The following is a 27,827-nucleotide window of genomic DNA, read 5'->3' on the forward strand; positions in this document are numbered from 1 at the left end:
GGAGGACACCATTACAGAGGGGAGTGGCAGAACACAGAACTACAACAGCTCGCAGTGAGTATGGGGAACTCAGTCAGTCTGTGGGAATGGGCAATTGGCAGGGTGACATTTTGGAGTCAGGCAGGATAAGCCCAGAACCAGAACTGCAGCCGGCTTCATTCAGCCACTCCTAGTGCATAGCAGATGGGGGAGAATTGTTTGGACTGAGTCCTGCCCCTGTGTGTGATCCCATAACCAAGACAGAGGTTTCCCTGAAGCTATCTCTACCCAGCCCAGACCATGCAACACACTAACATGGTGAAGACTCCCAGTGGTTGACCAGCTCAGAATGGAGGGGCCAGCCTGCCCCACCCCTGCTTGTACTTCCGTGGTCACCAGCAGACTGGGGAGGGCAGCAATCCTTAGCCAGCATGCTTCAGAGTAATTGTAACCAATACAGGAAGTGCTGAGGACCCCTACTATCTACTTGTCTGGAAGAAACCAGAAACATGACAAGACAAAGAAACAAAAGGAAGTTTCCAGCCTCCAACCCAAGCAGTACTGGCCCAGGAGAGGTAAACATAGAAGAGACTGGGGACAACACATCTGCAGTCTTTGAAGAAATGGCATCTGACATAAAGAAATATCCTTGTGAAATTAACAAAGAACTTAAAACAGAAATACCAATACAAGTAAAGGAAGATATAAGAAAAATAATAAAAGAAATGCTAAACACCCCTCAAGAGGACACAGATGGGAGAATGGAGGAGCATAGAAAAAGGAGGGAAACCTTCCATGAAGAATATAAAAAAATCTAGAATACATGAAACAGATTCAAAGAGATTACCAGGAAATTAAAAATTCCATTGAAAGCTGACAAGACTGCTTGAAAGAAACTAAAGATAGACTATCAAACCTTGAAGACAGGTTTGTAACTTGTGATTGCAAAAGGAAAGATCTCTTAAAAATAACGAGGAACCATGAAGTATCAATACAAAGGCTAGAAGATGACAAGAGGATCTATAACAATAAAAAATGTGAGTGAAGAAGCAGGGGTAAACACAAATGAAATACAAAGGCTATTTACAGAAATAATTAAAGAAAACTTCTCAAGCATAGGAATAGGAAATGATATTCAGATATATGAGGCATACAGAACTCCAGCCAGCTATCACCAAAATAGATCTATACCTAGACATATAATAATCAGGATCCCAGAAATTCAACACAAGAACAGAATATTAAAAGCTGTCAGAGAAAATAGATCACCTATAAAAGAAAACCCATCAGAATCACGACAGACTTCTCGACACAAACCATCAAATCAAGAAGAACTTGACGCAAAGTATTCCAAGCCCTGAAAGAAAATAATCTCCAACTGATATTGATATACCCTGAAAAACTATCTCTCAAAATTAATGGAGAAACAAGATGCTTCCATGACAGAGAGGAACTAGGGGAGTTCATGACCACCAATTTGACTATACAAAAAATACTGAAGGACATTCTAGAGAGAGAGAAAAAAAAAAGGCCATGGCTTCAGGAACAGTGGCAGAGTGGGCTCACTGAATGGGGCAGACATTGGAATGAAGGGGAAAGTAGACAAACAACAACAGAAAAATAGCATGACAGAGATGAAACAGAGAAGGTTGGCCATAATTGCTAACAGGGATGGCCTCGATACACTAATAAAAAGAAACACAGGCAGAGTGGGTCAGGAGATAGGGTCCATCAAGATCATCTATATAAAAAATATAACTAACCTGAAAGAAGATTTATGGACTGAAAGTCAAAGATGAGAAAATAATGTTCTATGGGATAGGGAACCAGAAAAAAAGTGAGGGTAGCTCGCCCATCAGCTGCAGATTGGTTGGAAAGACATAACACTTTTTATAGTTACTCAGCTATAAGGAAGGAAAACTTTGAGGCTTTTGTAGGTAAATGGATACAACTTGAGACCAAGCTCAGGAGTATAAAGGTTCAGAACCACTTAGGTAAATAGTGGGTTGCCTCCCTAATCTAAAAACTAAAGGAGTTAGTGGGATACAAAATGTACAATGCACCCTGTGAAAGTGAATTGTCTAAAAAGGGATAGCAGAGGATATTGTTAATCTTGTACAATGATTTGAAACCCATATTGTTTTCATCCCTATGTTTAGTTTGGTTATATTCTGTTCCAGTTTGTCTAAGTGGACACTAGATTTGATGGCATGGATGGCTATTCCAAAGATGGCAGGTTGCATTATGGTAACCATTTTTAATTTCCTATTAACTTAATCTGAAGCCCTGCATTGTTTTCACTGTCATGTTTTGACTGATTTTACTTGAATCTGTTTTGTTTGATCACTGTCTTATCTCCACTGATTTTATTTGAATCTGTTATGTTTAATAGTATCAAGTCTGAGAATATAGGAAACTACTCTGAAGACAGTAAAATTCGCTATGATACTAATTCTGGTTTGACTATTACTTTCTTTTAAAGTCCTATAATGTCTCCAATGTCTTGGTTTTACCGATTTTGTTCTGTATTGCTATGTTCAGTTTTATTGTGCCTGATGATATGGGCAATTCTATTGAAGATAACAAGAGACATCATGGTAACTACTGTAGATCACCTTGCATTTTGGTATTATGTCATATACTATGTCCATCCTTTTGTTTTGACTGACCCCATTTTGTTTTTTTCTTATTTTGTTTTATTCTCTTCAAAATAAAAAAAAAAAGAAATTAATGACTTAGCAAAATCCTGTCTCAACACAGAAAATGAAAAAAAGGGCTGAGGATGTGTCATTGCAAGGCCCTGGGTTCAATCCCCGGTACTACAAAGAAAAAAAAAAGTATGATGACCTCACCATGATCTACTCCAGAAGAGCTCATTTTAAAATTGTTTTCTTCTTTTGCAGACAATTTTCACTTACTGAACTGTTTGCTTATAATAATTTAATTAGTGACTTAGTTTGGGGGCTGGGGAAATAGATAATCAATGTGGCCACCTCCCGACACAGGAGGCCATGTGATCAATCATCAGTCATTCAAGGTTCACAGCTACATACTTGCTGAGGACTCAATGACTGTGTCCCTACAAAAATGACAGGTTGGAACCCAATCCTCAAAGTGACAGTGAAACAATGCCCCACATAATGACACTTGGACTCAAGATCTTTTAATTTCTATGGTGTACAATGATCTATATTTGGTGGAAACTGTACTCAATCCTGAATGAACTCTTGGAGTAACTAGCAGGGTGTGGTATGAAGCCCACGTGCAATGCTGGGGGTTAGCAGTGAGCCACGCCTCCTAATCAGCTACACAAGCTACATCGAGAGTAGCCAGTACTCTACAACCTGAGGGGTGACTGAAAACCTGCACTGTTTACATTAACAAAACTACTGCAATACAAGACACATTGCCACCACCCGCTCAGAATACCTCCCTTTCATTTAAACACACTTATCCCACAGTCCTTGCCACTTCCTGAAGCAGGTTCTGGGGGACCTCTTTTCTGAATGTCTTGATGACATTTGATTAAAAGATACAGTTGATGTTACTGCTGAGTGCCATCTAAAGGACAGGTGGGCTTCTAAAAAAATATCAGTGTGTCCTCAACCACCTTAATCATCAGATCTGGCACCAGGTGATTGCTGGCTCTTCCGCAAAGTGAAAATGACAAACATTTTCAATCAGTTCAGGACACTGAGGCAGCCAAGACAGTACAACTATGGAAAACCATGAAAAAGGACTTCCAGAACTGCTTCAGACAGCTGTGTGAAGGATGGAAGTGTATCTGCAAGATAGAAGTGTATCTGCAGCAAGGGGGACAGGGTTCTGAGCGGGATTAGCAACAATGCATGTTTTACAGTCATGAAACTTCAAATTTAAATATATACTTTACTTTCGATCATACCTCGTATTGTGCAGCTGAATTATGCCTGACAGATGTATAAAATATATGTTCAACTTACAGATATTTCCTACTCATTATAGGCTTATCAAACCCCATCAGAAATCACGGAGCACCTGTATTTGGAATGGGGCTATGGGAGACAACTCCAGTGACTCCCTTTGAATCCAAAACAATTATTGTGACTTCGATTATTTGGAAACTCATTTCCTTATACTGATATGTAAAAATCTGGCTAGGGTATACCCTTCTCTCTTCAATTGGCTCTAAGCATTGCAAATAAGGCTAGCTGAGGTGCTATTATGCAATCTCTATAGCCCACAGACAGTCCTGTTTCCTCCCATAATGTTCTCTCCTGTACAGGATTGAGCACTGGAGATGTTAGAGCAAATAGCTCTGGGAATGTCAGTGGGGTAGAGCCTCAAGATAAGAGGCTATGACTCCCCAGGGCATGAGTTTGCATATCAGAAACCAAAGCAGTAGACCCTCAAAACAATTCCACTGCTTTCCTATGTGGGGGATGAGGAGTCACTTTGAAGACCCTAGCCCCCTTGGACCTGCAGTAAACAATAGCCCCCGGTATGTGAGACAGAGGCGGGACAGGAATGCCTGTTCTTCTCATCCTCTGAAACCATACTGTGTGACCTGGCTTTGTTTTACAGAGTCATGAGGAAGTGGCCGACCACCATAGTGACACTAGCAACAAACATAATTAACAACATTCTTGGGCTAATGAATTTCCTCCTGGGCTAGAGGAGCTAGAAGAACTGGTTGTGCTTGTTTACTTCACTTAGATAGTTTAGATAAACATTGTAGTCTGTCACATTGTAGCTTGTCACAAAGAATGCTTTTTCACTACTTAATTGTCTGTGCTCTGTGAATTGATCCGGTTTACTATATAAGAATCCTAAAATAAAGATTGTGCGTGCAGTGCAGTGCAGGCAGTTGCAATTGCCGTCTCTTCTGTTTCTTTTCCTAGCGCTGCACCCCCCGTGTCCCGACTTGGTGAGTGTGTGTGTCTTTTCCCGGGGTCCAGAGTGCTCTAGACACTCCCTAGACAATCCTAATTGGCTTATGTAAATTGATCCTTCTGAATATCTTTATTTTTGCAGTTTATAGAGATGCCAATCTTGCACCTGGCCAGCCAGCTCAAGTTACTCAAGTAATTCCTGCCATCCTCACTGTCACTCATGCCTGAGCCACTCCTCTTCTTCACAGGATAATAGATTCCGGGAAAGGCCTAGGATCAAGGCCTTTGTCTGCTTGTCCTCACAGGGATTGCATTTAGGACCCCTTAGCTGCCCTTAACTTTGGAATATTGTCTTGGTGTCTTTACTCTCACTGTGGGTTGCATTGGTGCTGGTAGATTGGAAGTGGGATTCCAATAATGTCTCAATGGGATTACAAATGCAACCTTTTGGATTGTAAGGAAAACTAGAAAGAGGATTACAATACTTGGATGACTGAGCTTGATATTTGGGTTTACAATATGGAGCCGCTGAGAGGTAACTGGGTCATGGGAGCCCAGCTGTCACATGGGAGGAGTGTTCTCCTGAGAAGACAGAGAGAAAGGCTGTTTCCCTCATTCTCTCTGCACCAGGTGAAGGTAGGACTGGGATAGAAGGCCCTTGTCAGAATCTGACTGGCCACCATCTGATCTTGGATTTCAGAACTCTGAGACGTAAAATTCTGTTGTGTAAGCCAGTTGGTCTATGATATTTTTGGTGCAGCAGCACAAACTGCCTAAGACAGTGTTAATAAAGGTATTATGTAGTACAGCAACATTCTCCGAATCTTAGTAGCCATCTAGGTTCTCAAAGGAGTCCTAATTCCCTGTTTCAGAAAAGGCAGTCAGGCAGCATTTCTTTGATTTTGCTTATCGAATACTCTCCAACTTTCCTACCACTAAAATCTCTATCAAACCCCCTCTTTGTCCAATTTCTTCACAAAGCAAATATCCCAGCTCCCATCAAGGCTCACACCTTCACATCACCACGATCCCACCTACTCACTCTCACCTTCTTGCAAGGTGACTACTCCTCTCCCATCTGGAAATGTAACCTCTCCCTTCCTGCTGTATCATTTCCAGCAGTTTCCAAACAGCCTCCAGATTCAGTCACTCTATAAAGAATACTCACCAACCCACTTCTTGCTGCCTTTCATAGAAAAACTTCTCAGAAACAGTCTCTACTTATTCTTCTCTGCTCCACCTTCCCTTTTCCCCCAAGCACTGATGCTTTTCTTCAAGGTCACTTCAGTGACCACACTACCAATCCAATGGTCACTGCTGAGTATTCTTTTTTTTTTTTTTTAATCGGTACCAGGGATGGAACTCACAACCACCTGCTTGCAAGGCAGGTGCTTACGCCGCTGAGCTAAATCCCCAGCCCCCCTGCTGAGTATTCTTAGTCACTCAACAAGATCTGATGGCACTTGACCATACAGATCGTCTCTGAACTCTGTTCTGGTTTCCTTGGTGCTTCATTTCCCTCCACCTCTCTGGCAACATCAATTGCTGCAAACTCACTTGGAAGGAAGGCTCCAAGGAAAGAAGGCTCCAAGGAAGAAAGGCTCCTTCCCTATGTACTTTCCCCCTACAGATCACCCCACTAGTTCCATGGCCAAGCACACTAACTCTTGAACTCTCAATTTATATCTCTAGCTACTTGCAAAAATGAAAATAAAGATGAAAAGGGTGATGATAAATCAGCGACTTAGACTTTCATGGATGCTACCACACACCAGACACTATTTTAAGTTCACGTCTTGTTCGTAGTAACCCAATGAAGTGCATGTCTCTACCTGCATTTTGCAGACAGGAAACTAAGAAACATAGAGGTCAAGTAACTTACCCAAGATCAGACAGAGAACGAGCCCAGCAACAATGATGTCCGTGCTGCAGACACCTACTGGGCACCTCCGGGGAACACCTCACAGGCATATCGGATCACCTGTTCTATTTGAAACTCCTGACTTCTTTCTCTCCCAGTCCTCTCCAGTGCAGGAAGTAGAACCCAGTTTCTCAAACAAGAATTCTAGAGGGGCATCATGCTGCTTATCCCTCCCTCAAGCCCCAGACGAAATCCACCATTAAGTGGGTCCATCTTAGGTTCCTCAGTGTATCTTGGAACCATTCAGTCCTCTCTGCCTCCAATGTCCAGTCTCCCCATGAGGGGATCTTTCTGGTCTAGTAACAGCATATCCTACATCTCTTCCTCCTTCCTGTTTTCTTCTAAACTAGGATCCATCTGGAAATCATCATAATCTTAAAACTCAGCTACCCAGCCTCCTTCTGTGTAGTTTTTCAATACCTTTACATTTCACTGGTCTTTTTAATTTCTCATGCCATCCTCCTAAAGCTGTCATCATCTAGCTCCCACCTGTACCCCATTAACCTTGCTTCACCCCTTATTCATGCTGCCTGTTGCTATTATGGTTCCTCTATATAGAAAGTTATTCTTCTCCTCCTATGTACGACAAATTCCTTCTTCCCTTGGGGTCTGGTTTGCTTTACTCCTGCCCCTCACTGCTCTCCATGCTAACACTCATTTTTATTTTTATCCTCATCCTAAACTGAACTTTTGAGTTTTTTGACTGTTTATTTGTTGACTGTTTTTCCTAAACCATACGAGAATATAAGCCACTGGAAAGGCAAGAAGCAAGTGTGTTTTGACCTTTTAGGTCATTATGGCTTAGTCAGTGCCTTAAAAATAATCGTTACTTAATCACTGTTTTTTCTGGCCGAATAGTTGGAAATACTTTTTCCTTATTTCACTCTCATCCTCTCCGTGAGGGAGGAGCTCTTGTCACCCCACTGACAGCTGCCATCTCGGGCCCGGGAGATTCTGCATTCTGACCACGGCTGCACAGCTGGAAAGAGGCAGAACTGGGGCTGGGACACGGACAGTGGGGATGCAGGGCCTCTTTGGAATCTTGCTACCATTCTGTCTGCCTTGAGAGGCCAGGTTTATGACCTTCTAATCCAGATGAGAAAAATGAGGATCAGAGAGCACAGGTCACTGCCCAAGAGGCACATAGGCAGGAGGCAAAAATGGGGTGAAATTGTTCTCCACTGAGCCCCCAAATCCCACAGAACTTGGAGGGGCTCTGAGTCTCCCCCTGAAAGAGGAAACTCAGGCTCAAAGTAGGGAAACAACTGGTCCAAGTCCCATGGCGGGGAGGGCTGGGTCTGGGTTCTCAGGTCCCTGGGCCCCAGTCCCTGTTGACACATGGGGAACAGAGGAAGAGGGCTTCCTGGAAGGAGAACTCAAGACTCTTTCCTCTATGTGCTAGATCTTCAGTTAAGCACTGTGACGATAGGGCTGAGTAAATGTGAGAGTTACCTCAACTCAGAGAGGAGGCAGCAGCAAAAGGAAGATGACTCACACAGACCTCTGCCAAGGCCTAGGGGCTCTGTGGACCTTTCTTCCACAAAAGGGGAGCAAGAGCCAGATACTGCCAGGAGGAGCCAGGAGAGGAGAGCCCTGACCTCACTGGAATTAAGATTAGGGAGAGATGCGCAGCAGTGAGATGGAGACTACAGGAAGGGAAGGGGTAGGGTGACAGCTGCCTTAGGATGCTGTGTGGAAGTATGGGGAGGAGTGAGGAAACTGACTTCCAGGAGAGGTGAGGACAGGTATCTCCAGGGAGTGAGGGATGCTGGTGATGCCTTCTATCACCTGTCATAGCAGAGTGGGCTTAACGTATGAGATGCTACCACCCATGCAGTCACCATGGAGAAGAGTGTCAGGTCAGTTCTGCTGTGTAGAGTCCCCTCCACAACACCCAGGGTTCCTGGGGAGACCCACTCCTCTAGGAAGAGAACAGGGGACACTGTCCAGATGGGGGCAAGGACCATAAGTCTTTATTATTGGACAGGTGTGGTGACAAGGTCCACAGCAAGGTCGGGATCCTGGTGGGTCCCTCTGGCCTGGAAGATAAGGTTTCTAAAGCTTTACTTGAGGCCGGATGTGGCTGTTCCCTTGGGAGACTCAAGAGACAGTCTCTGCTTTCAGAACCATGCAGGCCAGGACAGTGACATCCTTCCCACAGTGTGAGTCCTGACACTCTCCAATCCCGTGCTACAGCCAGCATCTGGAAGCATTCTTAGTTCTTTTTAAATTTAGCACTGTGTTTATGGCCAATTCTTGTCACTAGCAGATACTTACATCCTGAGCAGTTAGAAAGAAAATGAAAGGTTACTTCATTTTCTTATGAATGTCACATTTTCAGTTTCCCAACAGCTACTAAACCTTGAGAGCCATAAAAGAAAAGGGACGTGAAGACTCTGACCTTCTTGACACTATTGACCACAGCTTCTTTATGACCCAAGTCATCTGCAGAAAGCTCATTTCCAAATTTGAATTCGGGGTGAGCTTCCTCCTCTTGGTCAGCTGTAGGAAAGACAACAGGAAAATCCATGAAGCCAAACAACAGCCAAGCAATTAGTTCTGGCCTACAACCCAGTGTAGAACACAACACAAGATTTCTCTAGTTTACGGTTTGTCAAAAAACTTGGAGACTCCCCACTATCACTATTAAATTTCCATTACACATACAGGCTGAGCTTCCCTAATCTGAAAATCTGAAATGCTCTCAAATCCTATTCCTTTTGAGTATCACGTCAGCACTGAAAACATTGTGGAATTGGAACTCCTTTGGATTTGACATTTTTGGATGAGAATACTCAACGATAGCTTCTGTGAAATCGTTTCAAAATCTTAAAAACTCTGCAACCTGAGACACTTCTACTGCCAAACATTTTGGGTACAGGATACTCAAGCTGTATGCGCAACTGACTTGCTGAGTCAGATGGAAACAGTGGAAGGAAAGGAGTGTGTCCCATCCAAGTGGTCAGCCCTTAATAATCACCAGTTCTAAACAACGCACAAACTCATTATCTCATAAGTACACCCGAGTGCATGTACAATTTGGTATTTTCCACTGCTTGCCTCATGGTCAAAGACAGACACACGATTTCACTAAGAGCTGTTTCTTTTTTTTTACAGCCACTCTTGAATCTTGCTGGGTTTCCTCTCTCCTGTGGCAATGACGTATTTAAATCAGAGATGCAAGTTACCCAGGCACAGTAGAATCATACTGTGACAGCAAGGTAATTACAGCCAATTGGTTGACAAGAGGTAAAGGCAAGTACAAGGGAGGGAATTTCAGAATCATATGCATATGTGGAGTAGCAGAGGCTTCTGCACCCTCAAAGAGAAATTCAGTGAATGATTCTGTATTTTCATACATTTTCCTACAATTGATTATGGTTATTTCTGTGAACAACTTAAATAAAATCTCTAGTATATTTTGGAACAATACAGCTGTCACTAGAGACAAACATTTTTCTGCTTGCAAAAGTAATTAATATATGTGTGTAGAAGATGGGAAAGTATGCATGATGTAAGGGTAATACTAGAGTCATATCCACCCTTGCTTTAGATTATTGCATGTTCAGGAAATATCCAGTTTGACTTTGACCAGGTATATTCTTCATTTTTAGAAAATATCTTTGAAGTCATTTTGCATATCTGTTCAGTGTCTTCTAAATTACAAACACAGTGTTGCAAAATACAAAGAGTTTTGACACCAGTCAGACAGTTCTGGGGTTGAACCTTAGTGCCACTGCGTGGCAACTGTGGCATCCTCTAAAATGCGTAAAATACACCATCTCTTTAAGCTTCAGACCCTTCCTCTGATCGATATAATATCTATTTTTCTGGGCTGCATAAAGATAAGGCAAAAACACTGTGTAAGTTTCCCAGTCCATGATCAGTATGGTTATTATTATTATTATCAATATTTCTGCACTTTGTTTTACTAGGCTATAGTATCACTAATACCTTATGTATTTCAGATATGATCAATGAAACATAAGCTAATTAAGGTATTAATTTTGCTTAATGTTTGTCCTTTTGCATTTTTGGATTATTTTGTCGATCTTTTAAAATACCTTTTTTCCCCAATCTTTTATTTCTAAAGTGTTTTTTAGGTTTATTATTTGCAAAACTGGGAAATAATTTACTAGGCATTGTTACCTATAATGTTTCCAAAGACAGCTGTGTTTATTTCTGTCCTCTATGTTTCTTCCGTAATATGTTCTTGCCACTCACACGCTCCCTTGAACTTGAGCAGCCTTAAGACTACTTCAATGAATAAAATAAAGAAGAAGTCATGCCACTTCCACCTTAGCTTTTAAATAATTTAGCAGCTCTCACATCCCCCCTTTTGTATAAGTTCTTGAGTATGACATCCAGAAACTTAGCCACTGTGCTGTGAGACACCCAAGCTACACATGGGGGCTACCAGAATCTGTTCTGTTTAGTAGTGCTGGCGGAGCTCCCTAGAGACAGCTAGCACAACTTCCAGCCACACTGACTAGCCAGCTCAGACTGTCCAGGGGAAGCCAGCCCCCATCTCATCTGCCAACATCTGTCCCAAATACTCAAGGGAGAACTAGCAACCTGAGACCAGGTGATTTCATAACAATGAATGATTACTGGAAGTCTCTCAATCTGGGGACAGTGTATCACACAGGAGCATATCATCACTAAGGGCAATCAAGTGAGTCACATCAGGTATCTTTGGCCTCCGAGATCTTCCTTGACACATAAACCTATGAAGGGAAATCACCCTTACTTTTTCTCTGTTAACATGGAATCAATCTCATAGTTTAGATATGCAACTGAGCCATTCATGATGATGGTTACAGTAAAGAGGCTTTTGTAAGGGCTTGTAAATAAGGTTAGTTCTCACAGATTCCACATTTTCAAGCTATATGTCTGGATTTCTTAAAATCCTATCTCAGATGTTGGGACAAATAAAGAAAGTTTCCAAAAGAATTTCTAAATTACTTAGCCCAAAGGCACTGTATAACCAGGGCAAGTTCAAGTCATTTTGTTAGTCAGTTCTCATGAGACATAGTAAATAGGTAGTTTTTTTCAAAATATCCCTAAACTCTCAAATGACCCATTTCATTTGATTTTTATTTTTTTGGATAGGGGGTGCTGATGTCAAATCCAGAGCCTCATACTGCTAGGCAAGTGTTTTACCACAAGTTAACCCTAACTTCCAGTTTAAAACAAAATACTATGTGGCTACATAGCCAATGCAAAATAGTTAACAGCAAATATTCAAATATTTTAAGTCAAGCTGCCTTTGTTGAGATGATCTACTTTCACAGACAATTCTGGTGAGCAGGTTATTTGGAGGAATTTGATTTGTTTCTTTCAATTTTTTGGTGGTTCTGGGAATCGAATCTAGGGCCTCGAGCTTGCTAAGCATTCACTCTGCCTGTGAGCTAGACCACTAGCCTGAATTTGAAAACTTAATTCTGACTTTGCGTTTCCGGTTCGCACAACCCTTTATTTACTTAAGGTTCTCTCACTCTGTGCTCCTGGCCTTGCCACTGTCATCATGAACAACTCCAAGGTTGAAGTTTTTGTTGACAGCAAGCGATTACAAAAGGGCCCTTCTGATTCCAGCTTCTTTCTGCCTGCTACGCCAAGTGCTTCAAGGTCAAGTCTCTGAATTTCCGCAGAACTGAGTACATGACAGGAAGAAAGATGACTAAGCCAATAATGTCCAATGCCTAGTGAAACTGGAAGCAATATTTGAAAATAAAATCCAAAAGATTAAGGTTGACCCATTACTGTGCACCTGAATATTAGGAATCATACTGTCATCATATATGAACTGGACCACTGAGATTCATGTTTTCCTTATTTTACAAAGCATTTTGGTGACCTAGAACGTGACCGAAGAACTCACCACTTTCTATTTCCTCTTCATTATCATCCTCTAAGATGCTAGCTGGAGTTGCAGACTCTCCGGCTTCCATCATTTTTTTCAAAGCTTCAAGCTGTTCTGTTATTAAAAAGAAAAACAAGGAAAGGGTGACAGATGTTAGATCACACAAAAATGTGGGCTTTAAAATCAATGCTGAGAAGAAGGCAATGAAGAGGGATAGGAAATTTGTTTTGTAGGCACCGTTGGCCATGCCCCTAAGGTTTGCAGTGTCCTGATCTCACCTATGTTTGCTGCTCTGGGCTTTGTAAAGAACACTGATCAATCATGTGGCATATACATGTGGAAGAACTCTTGACATATGGGTGAACTGCCTCAAATTCTGGTCACGCAGTGTGAGAGGATTTAGAGCCAGATATAAAATAACAAATTGGAGAAACTAGTACAGATCCAGACTTAAGAATAATCATGAAGAAGTGAGAGAAAAGAGACATGTGTATTGGAGTTTAAAAAAACTCCAGGAGAAAGAAAAAAAAAAAAAAAAAAACCTCCTTCAATTAACATGACTTATTTTTCTAATACATACAAATACCTGTTGTAAGTCAGTAGGATAGAGACAAATGAGATGAGTTTTACAAAGCGGGAAACATGTAGGGACAAGTCACAAACCATGGTGTACAAAGAAACAAGGGATCGACAGGCACTCTTGTATACTGGCACAACTTTCATGAAAGAAAGTACATTAAGGCACATCCCCACCAAAACACTGCTTTTATTTTCTTCTCATTTTTCTTTGGGATCCCTTCAAATTCCAGCGTATGAGTACGCTTTCCCACTGTGTAAGTTCACATGCAGTAAACTTGCATGGGAACGTGACAACTTTGTTCTGGAAAGTAAACATAATATCATCACTACTTCTCCCCCCACCCCCAAACTGTGGTGATTTTAAAAAAAAGATTTCATTCTAGACAGCTGAATTGTCCAAACACATGGGCATGCTTGCATTTATGTAATCTGACTCACTTTTTTCAACTTCAGGTTTCAGCCGTTTATTTTTGATGAGTATTTTTCTTTTGAGGTCATTGGGGGATGGCAAAGGCCTGCCTTGTTCGAGCTAGAGATACAGAAAGAGCCGAGTTAGTGACAGGGTTGGCATCTCTGTCTATCTCATTTCCAACCCCATGAGCCCTGGAGGCCTGGAGTCATACAGCCCGACATCCACTAGATGGCAGGCAGCAGTTTCACATTTCCATTCCCAACCAAACTGCCCACTCAGCCTGAGCATGACCTCAAGCTGGGAATCCACAATCTGCAGAGGTGCACGGAGCCTGATCAGCCTCCCTGGAGGAGCTGAGGGCTGACATGGGTGCTGCTGGGGAAGAGGGTCCTGCTCCTCTTCCTCAGACTGCACAACGCTTAGGTTTCTGGTAAAGTACAAGGAATCACAGTGGTCTCTAGGGAAGCAAGAGGGCAGGGTCTGATTCCTGGAAGTCAATTCCACTGTGACTGCTTCTGCTTGCCTTTACATTGGCAAGGGAGGTCTCCCTTTAGGCTCTTCCCTCTGAGCCCTGAACTGTCCCTTATCTAATCATCCATCCTCTGTTTTCCTCTCATTTATACCCTCACCTGTCGACCTTCCATAGATCTGTTCTTTTCAAAAACTCATTTTTATCCTATTTTTGACAAGGCACTGTGCCTTGCTTTGTCTGTTTGGCTTCAAGTGAAAGTTGGTGGAAATGCTGCTTCCTCCAGGCAACCTGGTGAACTAGCACTTTTCCCTAGATCTCTCTGGCACCAAGACATCTCCAAAAAGTATTTGACTCCTGGGAGGCTGTCTTCGTTTTCCGCTCTGTGTCTGCTCTGATGGCCGCTTCTCATCCGTCCCAGTTCTCAACTCTTCAGCTAAGATAGCAGGTCTGATGGCCACTTCTCATCCGTTCCAGTTCTCAACTCTTCAGCTAAGATAGCAGGTCTTAACTTCCATTTATGCTACTTGTGATTCCCTTTCTAGAACTTGCAAAATATTTCATTAAGAATGATGTGGAAAAAAGACATCATAATAGCTAGTGCTGATTTAGTATCATCTTGTTTTGAAGTCCCATCAAACTTGTATTCTTCTGTCTCCATCGGTCTTAAAAGGTTGTATCTTATTGGATTTTATTATATATGATAATATAAGTAAAAACTTTTATACACAAGATTATACAGAAACAATTGTTCATTTTCTGTTAATTAGTTCTAAATTCCCTGTAATAATGTCATTCTCTTGAATGGTTTTATAGTGTCTTGATATGTTTGGTGCTATAGTATACGAAGTTATACTCCAAGATTTCAAGGAAAGAGGCGCTATGGTAACTATTTTTATGTCAGGATATCTTGTGGTGAAACACTATTTTGCTTAAATTGTTATGTTTTGACCTGCGCTGTTCTGTTGTTATGCCCTCTTTTTATCTCAATCCCTTTTTAAAAAAAATCATTTACTTTTTTCTTTTTATCTTTTTAATTAAGAGAAAAATAAATAAAAATAGCAGGATACATTACAGTAACCTACTTTGATTTCCTATTAACTTGATTTGAAATCCTGTATTGCCCTCACCATCTTGTTTTGACTGATTTTCCCCTATTCTGCTTTGCTTGATAGTACCAAGTCGGAAAGTATAGGCAACAACTGAGAAGACAGTAAGTTTCATTATGATGCTCATCCTGGTTGACTATTATCTTCTTTATTATTTTTCTTAAAGTCCTGTAATGTCTCCAATGCTTTGGTTTTATTCTTTACTGTTTTGTTCAATTTTATTATAACTGATGATATAGGCAATTCTTTTTAAAATAGCAAGAGGCAGTATGGTTTAAAAAAAAAAAAAAAAAAAAAAAAGAATGATGTGGTTTTTCCACAAAGGCAAGTATCTTACTCAAACCTAAAAATAAGCAGAAGACTCAGATTTAAAATAATAATAATTCAATAAATTGAGGATATTTCTTAGTTTGGATTAGCCAGGAACTGGTCTCTGAGACAAAGATGTATGCACCAGTGGCTTATTTTGGAGGTGGCCCCAGGAAACTGCAACAAAGGGGTGGGGAATCATTGGGGCTGGGGATTTAGCTCAGCGGCATAAGCACTTGCCTTGCAAGCAGGCTGTCATGAGTTCGATCCTTGATACAGATAAAAAGAGAAAAAAGAAAAAAAAAAAAAATGGAAAGAAGCAGCCAATCCAGGGAGTGCTATCTAGCAAGTCATCATTGGGAAACTGGAGCCCTAGACTGCTGGGGGGGCCCTGGGAAAGAGCAGAACCAGTGCTTGGAGCGAGGACACGTTGCAGGAGTTAGAGCAGGGTTTGGGATATTAATTCTCTAGCATTTCTGCCCCGTCTTCCATATGTGGTCAGAGCAGGTTTTAGTGATCACTAAACCGTGGTGCTTGAGACCAAAAGAAAGTCAGGCCAGTGCGCTGGTAAACAGGAAGGACTGGGAGGATATGGGCAGGCAGCCGCGGTTACTGCTTTAGCAGGCTGGAGAGAAGCAGGTGGGTGGAGAAAAGGATGCCTGCATCTATACATTGTTAGTTCCCACAGACAAACTTTTGGAAAAAAAGAAAAACCTCATTGTTAAACACCCAAAGTATTGACATTAGCACAAAGCATGCCTCTCTTGCCATCTCTCCTACCACCACATGCTGCCATGTGTGGGCTCGTGAGGAGCTGCCTGTCCACAGGAGAGATCCCGTATCTCATTTTAATTTCATCGTCTGTCTTGTGACTCATAACATCTTTTGATAATGGATCTTCATCTCTTAGAGGTCATGAATCCTTATAAAATGTAGTTAACTCTCTGCAATGATTATGTGTTTAAAAAAAACTGTAAAGAATCAGAATAAATTCAAAGATCTCCCATAAAGCCCTTTTTTGGGCCACAGGTTAATATTCTTTGTTTCATGAAGAAACTTAGGAGGTGTAAAACGGAGTTCAAAAATGGTCATATTCTGGTCACATGTCTGTGACATCAGATTATAGAACTTTCCACAGCAATAGTCTCCCAGGGGTTCTGAACTAAGGCAAACATTTTATTCACCTGGCAAATTTTTAAAACATACCAGGCTTGAGCCCAACCTTGGATCAGTGAGATCGATCTGTTGGCAGCCTGGCATAGAAGTTTCTTATAGCTCCCAAAGATGATTCTAACACCTAACTACAGTTGAGAACCACTGCTGAATCTAGACTATAGGTTTAAATTTAAACCATAAGATCCCAAGTCTTTGGATTAAATTACACCAAATGTTTATTTTATGTGTCTTTCTACATCCCTCTGAAGCATGACAAAAGCTTTTTATACTGAAGAATTTAAATAAATAGGAAGATCTTTTGCATTAGTCCTCCAGTGCTACTTGACCGTTCAAAAATGAATTTCAAAACAAATCCATTCATGCTAGAAATATGGTTTGCTAATAATACATACTGGATGTGATTCAAGTGCTTGTTTCAACAGGAGATCCCCAAATAGATCTTCACAATATTTGGACATCTTGTACTGTTGATATTTGCTGAAGAGAAAGAAATGGCATTTTGTAAATTGAAACATCCATTAGCCATCCAAAAATAAGAAACACCAATTCCTGTGCAATTAAAGTCTCTTGGCTCTGCAAAAATGTGTGCTTGCCTTCCTAACCTTAACACAAGACACACTTCCAAAGACCACAAGCTCTTAACTAGTGCAATTTTTTAAAAAAGTCTCCCAAAATTAAAATTGATAAGTGGATTACAAAAATGTTTTTTAAGTTATTGCCAATCACCCTACTCAGTGGAATTTTAGGTAAGGTGTCCAGATCTCTGAACTTTTCTCTAGAGTGAGCATTCTTAAAGCACATAAAGATGACTTTTCTGGGGAAGAGAGCTTGTATGAGGCCCAGTGTCCTTACCAGAGGGTCATTTGCACTTTGGCACTTCACAAAATAAACCACTTAGTTATTTAACAGGTAAGTAGAGTACAACAGCGAGGATCAGGGCTTAGAAAGCAACACCACTTAGAGGCTTGGAGTAGAACAAATCATTATACCTGCAGTGATTTTCAAAGGAGAGAATTACAGGATATTCTGATGTGACAAATGCAGTTTCCTTGATGGCTTGAATTACATCCTTTAAAGGTAAAGAGTGTTAATGAGGAAAAAGAACAACAACAACAATAAATTACAGCACATGGAACTATTCTGAGATCACTAATGTAGCCTTTCAGAGTCAACTGTAGCAATTCTGACCAGGAGAACTCATCTATCTGATACTTTTACAGGCCAACTCCCTGGGCTTAGACTTAGGCTGCAGTTAATAGGTAATGACAGATCTTTTACTTCCCTAAAATCAATGGTGTTGCCAACTTGTAAGAGAGTTCATTTTGGTGACCTGCCAGTTCCTTACTTGATAATTCATTAATTCCATGTAGATCTCTGTGTACTGATGTGACATTTGTAATATTCTTTATTTCGTGTTAGCCTAGGGAAAAAGGGTTCACTGCGACGGGTCTCCTCTGACCAAGAAACATGTGAAATGGGGATGGTGTGACTGTGGATCCCACTCGCCTTGAAAGTACTTCTGAATGAGCTGAACAAATCCCCTCCTATCTCTTGAGACAGGCGAGGTCTTAACAGATAATTGGCCCTAGTTTCTGCTTAGCTTTAGAAAAAAACAAAACAACTCTATTTCTACAACCAGAACATCACATTTGATAAAAATCCCCAAGTTATTATTGATTCATAGCTAAACACAAGGCAAGTCTCACTATTTATGAATGAGGACAAATGTTTTACAGTCATTACCTAGGGCAATCCATTTGAAATGACAATGCTCAAGGTTAAAATAATTGAAATGTTTTACTGACGCATCATTATTGCTGAAAGTGTCCCCCCCCACCCCCCCCCACCCCCCACCCCCCCCCCCCGCTTTCAGTACTGGAGCTTGGTCCCTGGGAGCATCAAGCTACTTCCCCAACCCTTTTATATTTTACTTTGAAACACTTTTGCTACACTCTGGCCTTGAACTTGCAACTCTCCTGTCTCAGCCATCTAGGTAGTTGAGATTATAGGCATGTGCTGTTCATTTAGTTATTCTTGATTTTAATTTTCTTCCCAGATAAAAATGCTTGTGACCCTTGATTTTCCACTTGAGTTCCCCAAGAATTATTCCCTAAGGAAACCTTTGCTGTGCCCTTGGGTTTTCCTTTGCTTGCTCTAAACAAAGGCAGACTCATTTTCTTCTCATTTGTGCCTCCTTACTAGGGTCCTTAACTCTCTAAGAGAACACCACCCAGCCAGGCACAGGTACATGTCCTGTGGTTGTGCTCCCAGCATTCGTAAGGCTGAGGGAGGAAAGCCCTGGAGTCCAGGCGTCTGAGACCAACCCGGGCAACATGGCAAGATCCAGCTCCACAGCAGTAAAAGGCAGAGATAAACCCTTCCTATCATTTTGGAGCTGTGCAGATTGATGGTTTCCCACTTCAAGGTATTCCTGGTTCCTGTCAGGAAGCATACTCTCCAGTCACTGCTGATCAGATTTCACGACCATCTCAGCGAAGATAAATAGTATCCATGGCATGCTATGGGTATAGGACTTAGGGATCTAGGCTTTGAAAACATGCCTGGTGATTTTTCAGAGTAACATTGAAAATCACTGCTCAAACTGTTGTAGTATCTCTTCAGAGCTACACTAAACCAATAGAGATGGATAGACCTGATACACTGACCGATGAACTACAAAATCTCCTTTTGCTTTGTCTTTTGGCAAGGTCTAATGTTTGGCATCAAGCATTATTGAGGAATGCTTTTAAAAATCATCCTTCAAATCTAACCACTACAGAGATGTCTATTTATAAAACTAGATTCTTTTTGATGAAGATCTTGCAGAGAAAATGTCTCACTGTTGTCAGCTCTGGGAATAACTATGCTTCTCATTTCTTGATCCTGTGAGTCACATGTTTTTCTCTTTGTCCTGAATTCTAGGAAGTCTAAAGCTCAATTTGTGGTGTGACTTGCAAATTTATGAGATTTCTTGATAAGTGTTCTTAAATCATGTCATGAATCAGTACCTCTAAAATTATGTTATAAACTCTAACCTCATCACCTATTCCCTTGTTCTTGTACACCCTATTTATAATGTACTCTTCCATCTATCTTTCCATGCCACCTTGAAGTCTTTCAGGAATAGTGCAAAGTACAGAAGCCAATTAGTAGATAAGGACATAAAGGACAGTTTTTAAGGTATAAGCCAATGTAAGCAGACTCCACTAGAAAAACCTCAATATCTAACAGTCAATCATCTGAAATCCAGGGGGGGGGGCGGGAAACAGCATGATGGGAACAATAAATGGAGGCATTTGTCATGTATCACTCCTTAAAACCGAAGAAAAAAATACCAAGATCTAACACTTGAGAAATGGATGATTTGTTTTCTCATCTCCATCTCTGTTTCCTGCCTTTTCACAATTATTTGTGGAAAATGCATGACTGTGTAATTTTAAAACGTGCCTTAAAAAGGATATCTGTACACATTGCTTTCCCATGAGTTATTATTGGCTCTTGATCTTCACCTTTTCCATCCCAACAGTCAAGTTCAACACACCTAGGAACACAATGAAATTATATTATCGAACCCTTACCACAAAACGGTGTGTGTAGAAATTCAAAGAAAGACATCTAAGTAAGTTGTTCTCTTACAGAGCAGAAAGTTGAATGGGTTAAGTAACAAAGTTCCTTGATGGTACATACAGGTTCAAGGCCCATTACTCTCCCATTAAGCTCCAAGTTGGTATTGTCAAAAGGGGGCTAAGTGAGATGAAAGAAGCTTCAGAGATAACAAGCGGCTAGTTCTGGACAAACTCTTACTTGTGCCAAAGCCGCGGTGAGGAACAGTTTGAGGACCAGGGTAGAAATCTGAATACAGCCTGAGTTAGAGTATTTTTGTGTTACGTGTAATAATGTTACAGCACCATATTAGAAAATGCTTCCATGTCTCACTGATTTGTATTCAGGTATTCAGAGGAAGTATATGAATAGAAGTAGGGATTTAGTTAATTTCTTTTAAAGTGTTTACATATACAAAGATGCTGAGTTTAAAAAGTATTGCTCAAATGATAACCAAGAAAAAATAACTAGGTAATGACATCTTTTATTTTTTACTTTTAGCATGTTTGTCATATTCTAAACCTCAAAGATTTGCTCATTTCTGTAACAAAACTACGTGCAAAGTCTCTAGTCTCACAAATGTGTCTAAAGTTTAACATTAAATAATGCTGTTTGCAAATACCTATGGCCAGTAGAAAACTTAATGTCTTCTTAAAATATATATATGCTTTTGGGGCTGGGGATTTAGCTCAGTGGCATAAGCACCTGCCTTGCAAGCAGGCGGTCGTAAGTTCGATCCCCGGTAACAAAAAAAAAAAAAAAACCACACACACAGTTTAAAAAAAAAAAAAAAAAAAAAAAAAAAAAATATATATATATATATATATGCCTTCACAGTTTTTGAAACCTATTTTTAATATATCATAAGGGCAGTAAATTTTAAACTGTAATTTTTTTTGTACCAGAAATTGATCTCAGGACCTTGTGCTTGCCAGGCAGACACTTAAGCCACTGAGCTATATCTCCGGCCCTAGAACAATAAATTTTGACTCAGAGGACCACTGTGGAAGTAATATCTTTTCTTTCTCAAGGTTAAATGACTATCAGCCAGATGTCCTTTTTATTTCAGTTCCTATTTCAGAAAAAAGTAAATTATAGCAATTCTTCCTTAGCTGTGGTTTATTTACCTATGATCAATAGTGGACTTGGGAAATATTAAATGGAAAATACCAAAAATAAACAACCATAAGTTTTAAACTACACACCACACTGAATGGTATGATGAAATCTCTTCCATTCCATTGTCCGGAATCTGAATCATCCCGTGGTCACTCATACCTGCTACCCTGCCGGCCCACTGGTCACTTAGGAGCTTTACCTGTTATGAGATTAATTCTCATGGCATTGTAGTGCTTGTATTAAACTATGTCTCATTTTAAAGCACAAGGGTGGGCATGTAGACAGTCTTGTTTAAATACATTATTATAATTGTTCTATAGTAGCATTAGTGATTTTTGTTATTCTTGTACTATGCCTGATTTATAAGTTAAACTTTATCATCACTATATACAGCATAGGAAAACAAACAGTATATATACAATCAGGAACAATTTCTGGTTTCAGATATTTGCTGGGGCCCTTGGAACTCATTCCCTGTGGATAAGGGGGAGACAGAAAGTTGGAGGACAACCTGTGCAACAAACACATTGTCATTCCGAGTTTCTGACCTGCAGCCAGCCAGGAGAACTTGTCTGTACATCTCCACCGAGGATTTCCCGCCAAACTGTCGGCCAGTGAGATAGGTGTTATGGGAAGAACTGATGAAATAGTGAGCCAGAGGATGATCCATTTCCTGGTAAAGTTCTAAGCGATCTAAAAAGACTGGGGCATTTTCGTCTGACATCAGATATCTGCAAAACCCATCACTTGATATGAGGCCTAGGGGAAAAAAGAACATCTTAGTGGCACTTGCAGCTCTGAACGTGTTCATCTCATGTTTTATTCAGGGAAACTGAGGCAAATTAAACGGTAGGTGTAAACGCTTCTTTGGTCTGTCTCAAGAACCTTCATTTTTCAAAATATGAATAAAATAGAGTTGTCCATGACAGGTAACCATAAGGCGTTCTGCCTTTCTATCTGTGGTGGCAGAAGTGCACTGTCTCCTAAGTTCAGAAGCACAGTGCTACAGGGATGTGTACTCCACATGACTTCCTCTGGCTCTGCTTCTGTCAAACGCTGCCTGTGCTCCTGGGTCTCTGCATGTTCTCCTGAGTGGAAGAGCGTACTCCTCACCCCTGCTTTCCAGGCTCACTAGGTGCAGAAGAGTATGTGTGAGAGGTCCACTTTAACAAGTAGAACACGTAAGAATGGTAGGTTGGCATTGTTCAAACTGGACTGGAGAAGAGACTTGTCATGGAGGCAACGGATTTCTGAATTTAAATAACTTAACTTCCCTACTTTACGTAAGAGAGTACAGGGCTGGTGAGGAGAGTATACAAGGGTCACTGAAACACACCCCAGGAGTCACTGCCCATTCCATTCTGACACGAGGTAGTTTATACCGACCTATCCCACAGTGCTGTCAGATACGAACCTTATGCTTTATATTTTTAAAAGGAATATGTAATTACAAGAATCATTGAGGAACCCTGGCTACCCACCTCAATTCCATTTAGTTCCTTCTTTTCTGAGACTATGTACCAACCACTACCCTAAATCTTTATGTATAGTGTCTCAAAATGGTTTTACAGTTTGATTATATATGAATGTATCCAAACCATAGGTCATTTTGAATGTTTTCAAATATATAAAAAGTTATACCACTTTATGCATTTGAAGTTGCTATTATTACAACGTATTTCTTGAGACTTATCTATATATGTAGCTCTTGTTCACTGAATGTATGGCTTCATATATGAGCATACCACAATCTATTTTCCATTATTCTACTGATGGACATTTATATAATTTATAATTACGACTGAATCCTCTCTCCCTAGGCACGTTCATCCTCTCTAAGAGTAAGTACTTGCAGGTACAGGGATAGATGCAGTGATGGGGGAAAAGCAAACCAATCAACCAACCAGACATCCTTGCTTCATGAAACTCACATTTTACCAATGAGAGAAAAATTGAATATACCAACCAATAAGAGTGCTGAAGGAAGGCAGGGAGAAAGGCCATAAAGAATGGCGGGAAGCTGTAGTAAGATATGTGGCCAATGAAAGCCCTTCTGAGGGGTCACACACAGGCATGGGAAGCAAGCCACCTGCACACACTGAGGTGGGGGACTCTCATTCCAGGCAGGAAGACTGGAAAGTGCACAGGTCTTAGTAAGAGAGTTGGCATGCCAAAGTTCATTCAATGATGGCGAGATGGAGTGAGTGGCCAGGAGGAGAAGTGGCTGGAACTGGGGTCGGAGAGGGAGCCACAGGCTGTATCAGCTGGGCTTTCATTCTTGCTAAGTACTTGGGATTTTGCTCTAAGTGTGTTGTGAAGCTGGGACATGTGGGGTGGGGGTGGAGGCTGAAGAATGGAATAGTATCATTAGATCAGGTTTAAAATGTTTACTCCAGCTGCTGTGAGGAGCACTGAGTAGAATGGAAAACCAGGTAGAAGTCATCTGGCATTGCCCAGGGAGAGCGTGGATAGTCTGGTATGGTGGAGATAGTGAGAAGTGATTTTATTGCAAACAGCTAAGTTAGGTAGAAACTCATAGACAGTCAAAGAGGGATTGGGGTCTTGAGGGAGTCAGTGGAGAAGATGAGACACATCAAAAGCCAGGCCTGCCGGCCTTGCTGGAGACAGACAGCAGCTTGAGATTGTGCTATAGTCAGCACGACCTGGTACAGTGAGCCTAAGAAAAAGTGTAGATGCATAGGTGGGTGACCAGAACACCCTGTCCCATACTCCCACCCTTTCCCAGAATGCCTTTGTTCTTTCTCTATTATGAGTTACAGATAAGCTGAAGTTAGTGATGTCCATCACATACCCTTGCTACATGTTTTGATCCCCTACTCGACCAATATTGGCTAAGCTACTAGACTTCTATGCTAAATTTAGGTTCATTATAGCATGATCCATAGTTACCAAGTTGTGATTTTGCTGTATAAAAAGCCTTTAACAAAAAGCTTGTTAGTCACTGACTTTTGGGACTCCTCCTGTCTCTTAGGAGCTTTCTCTCAGTAAACTTTTCCCACTATTAACCTCCTTTGTCCTCATTTCCATTCTTTACTTATCAAGAGACACAAACTTGGGACCTCTGACACCCAACAGGTTGGGAGTCATCTGAGTCAATCTGAAGTTGGACCTCACAGATCATGCTGATGTAATGTGAAAAACGAGACAAGTCTAATACGATTCTAAAGGTTTGACTTGAAAAGCAGCATGAATAATGGGGACCATTTTCCAGGCTAGGAAAAGAACAGATAGATGGGGGGAAAGGCAGAATCAAAGCACTATAGATTTCCAATATACACTGGCCATGCCCATTCAACATCCAATTGGACAGTTTCACCACATGTCTGTAGTTTAAGTTAGAGGTTAGGACTAGAGAGTTCAGTCTGAAGTCTTGTGCATTCAGAAGGAATCTAAGTCTGCTGACCTCCCTGAGCTCATCCAAGGATGTGAATGGATGGGGCCCCGAGGTCTGAGCCCTGAACTCTGTGCCCTTCTAGCAACCAGAGTTTAGGCAGGAAAGATTTTATAGGATGGACACCCAGCAGTGGAGATGCCAGTCTATTTTCTAGTTAATAAGCTATTGTCAAAATACCAAGGTCACTGAACCCTATTTACACTCCTACTGAGGTTTAGGAAGATATTGTTTATACCACATTCTCACCCACACTTAATGCAGGACTTAAACATTCCTGTCATTTGTGAAAAGGCAAAGCTACTCCTTTTAGTTGTCCATGATAATCTTGTAGACTTTTAGAACTTGGAAAGACTTTAGAACTAACCAATGACACATATCTATCATAACATTTCTCACACTGCCAAGGAATGATTGAGTCACTTGTCTTTCCTTTTGAACAGAACACAACTGCCTTCAAGGCAGGAGGCATTTCTTACTCTGTTTTGAATTTCCACATCTAGCACAGGGTCTGGCACCTACTCAGCCCTCTGCAAATTTTATAAAAGGACACTAGGGCCTGAGGACGTAACTCACTGGTAGAGTGCAAGGTCCTGGGCTTAATCCCTAGTACCATAAGAGAAAAACAAAACTAATAATAGAGATGACAAACAGTAGTGCATGACAACATGGCCCCTCCATTTTATAACCAGAAGCTCTGCTCAAGGTGATCCAGAGTCACATCACCACCAGTCCTTCTAATGGCTCTGCTTTAATTACACACAGTATGGGATAAATGGTCATATTCAGAATATTAATGGAGAGGTAAGTAACGCAAATAGGAATTTGCAGCTCAATCTGAAGTGCGACTACTCAGCTCTATCTAAGGGAGAGCTGTCAGTGGTATGGTGGGCCAGGCCCAGATATGAACAGGTCCTATGTGGATCCAGAGAATGAATAAACCTTTCAGCCACATTTCCTGGCATTATATACACAGAGGAAATAATCTGTCCTAAAGAGGAGGCAGCGGAAGCCCAGGAATTCACAAGCATGCTGGACAGACAGAACCTGCACCTCCATCTCCTAACCATCAGTTCACCTCGCCACCTGCCTGCCTCCGGTCACATTGGCATAGTCCCTTGGGCCCTAGCTGGATGTTTGCCACTGCTCTGGCACTGTCCTTCAAACTCCCCTTCATGCCTTTCCTTTGACAAATATTTGAACCACATATAGTTTCTAGTTTCATTAAAAGGGCCAAAGGTCCAGAAATGCCAACACTTGGCTGAAGTGATTCCTGACTATTTAATTTCATAGCAGTTGTTTTTCTCCTCCATTCCAGAGGTCACATGAGAGGTGAGAAGGCACGTCAAATCATGTGTTAAATTATTTGGCTTGGCAAAACAAAAGGGGGAAAAAGAAGGTGCAAATTTTTATATGACAGAAATTCTTTCCAACGAGTGTAAATACAGTGTATTTGACATTTTTATCTTAGGCAAAATGCAATGTTAAAACAGTATGAGGAAGTGCATGGAGAAAATACCACTATGATGTGTTCAGTAGCACAAGAAATTGAATAGCATACTTCATTCAGCATAGACTCATGTATGTAAGGTAAATTTATACTAGAGAATAGGGAAAATAAATCAGCTACATTAGTAATGTGGCTAATGTACCTTGGTTCTGAGGAACACCAGAGCTTCTACACACACTTTTAATCAAAAATCTAAGAGTTTTCAAGGTTGCATATTTTATTTCAAACAAAAAAAAACTGAGAAAATTTTTATTACCTTTTTTCTTCAAATCTTCATCAGGCTCGTACATCTCAATGATCTGCATTGCCCTTTTAACATCGTAAAATGGAAATAAAATTTCATTCAGTCGAGGATCTCGTTGATGCTATGATGAGAAAACAGCTCCACTTAGTTTGACATTTCTTTCTCATGAGGCACTTCACATTTCTAAGTCTATAATTTCTAAAACAAGATACATCAAGACTATCATGTTTATAGAGATTGGATTTCATTGCCTTTTTTCTTCTTTCCTAAAATATATCCTGAAAAGTCTAAACTTGAGACTATTTTGTTGGCTTCCCCTTGCTTTATGAAAGAGAGAGAGAGAGGAAAAAAAATGAAGTTTCTTCCCCTTTAAAAGTTGAAGGATATATAACACAATGTGTATGTCAGTTGTATTATCTCCTATTTCCTATACCACAGGTAAATCATTTGACATAAGTCTTTAAAATGTGAGGTTAAAAGATTTTAAAAGTATCAAAATTAAAAATGGCTTTAAAAAATAAAAAGCAAAAATATGTAAAATAGCTCAAAAATAAATCGTGTACTAATCTAAGTTAAAAAAACAGTAATAGCAAAAACCTGTTTAATAAGCAAATACCATTTTATCTTTCTACATCACTGAGAGATTTCCTGGGGACTCTACATTTTCTTGAGTCCATATTTTTAAAAATAAACCAACTGTAATGAGGAAGATTAATTAGCCCAAGGACATCTATAGGTTATAAAACATATAAAAATCTGTATTTAAATATCAGGAGTTTGAATGCATCTCTTCCACTCTAAAGTTTAGGTCTGTTGCCCTGAGAAAATTTTCCAGGCAGAGAGTCCATGAATCATAAAGGCATTTAGGAGGCTGTGGACATCATCCTTTCAAAGTGAAAACTAAAACTAAGATGCTCCAGTAGGGCAGAATATCCGAGAAGCCATGTGTTTCCTGTAGTGATGTGTTCCTACTTCATGGGAAGTCTATTTACTACATGACTTAGGTACATTGAAGGAGAGGGAGAGATACAGAGACAGAGAGACAGAGAGAGATAGTGAGAGAGAGAGCTGGAGGCCATGGGCCCATCCAATTTCCTTATTGCTCACTGGGATTTCTAACACTGCACTGTGTCTCTGGTCACCCCTGAAGTAAATTAATAAAGCAAAGTTCCATGGAGTGAAGACCAATAAGCAGATGTGAATAAGACCCGGTCAATAAACAGGAACCTATCAACAACTCTTTAGCCTTAT

General features: G+C 40.7%; 1 protein-coding gene across 9 annotated transcripts in view; it reads right to left on the minus strand.

Moving 5' to 3' along the window:
- The window catches only part of Plcb4 (phospholipase C beta 4), a 355,157-nt gene that overhangs the window by 58,486 nt on the left and 268,844 nt on the right, over positions 1 to 27,827 (minus strand). For all 9 annotated transcript variants that reach the window (XM_063248709.1, XM_063248710.1, XM_023560190.2 and 6 more), the window contains 8 exons: positions 26,589 to 26,697; positions 21,959 to 22,169; positions 20,136 to 20,229; positions 17,678 to 17,757; positions 17,081 to 17,165; positions 13,652 to 13,742; positions 12,653 to 12,748; positions 9,173 to 9,273 (listed from right to left, as the gene is read on the minus strand). In XM_063248709.1, coding sequence (XP_063104779.1) covers positions 9,173 to 9,273; positions 12,653 to 12,748; positions 13,652 to 13,742; positions 17,081 to 17,165; positions 17,678 to 17,757; positions 20,136 to 20,229; positions 21,959 to 22,169; positions 26,589 to 26,697 — 867 coding nt within the window. The remainder of the gene's footprint in view (positions 1 to 9,172; positions 9,274 to 12,652; positions 12,749 to 13,651; positions 13,743 to 17,080; positions 17,166 to 17,677; positions 17,758 to 20,135; positions 20,230 to 21,958; positions 22,170 to 26,588; positions 26,698 to 27,827) is intronic.

Source organism: Cavia porcellus, unplaced genomic scaffold (genome assembly GCF_034190915.1).
Source record: "Cavia porcellus strain 051 isolate PalLab524CR breed Dunkin Hartley unplaced genomic scaffold, mCavPor4.1 scaffold_5, whole genome shotgun sequence".
Lineage (NCBI taxonomy): Eukaryota > Metazoa > Chordata > Mammalia > Rodentia > Caviidae > Cavia > Cavia porcellus.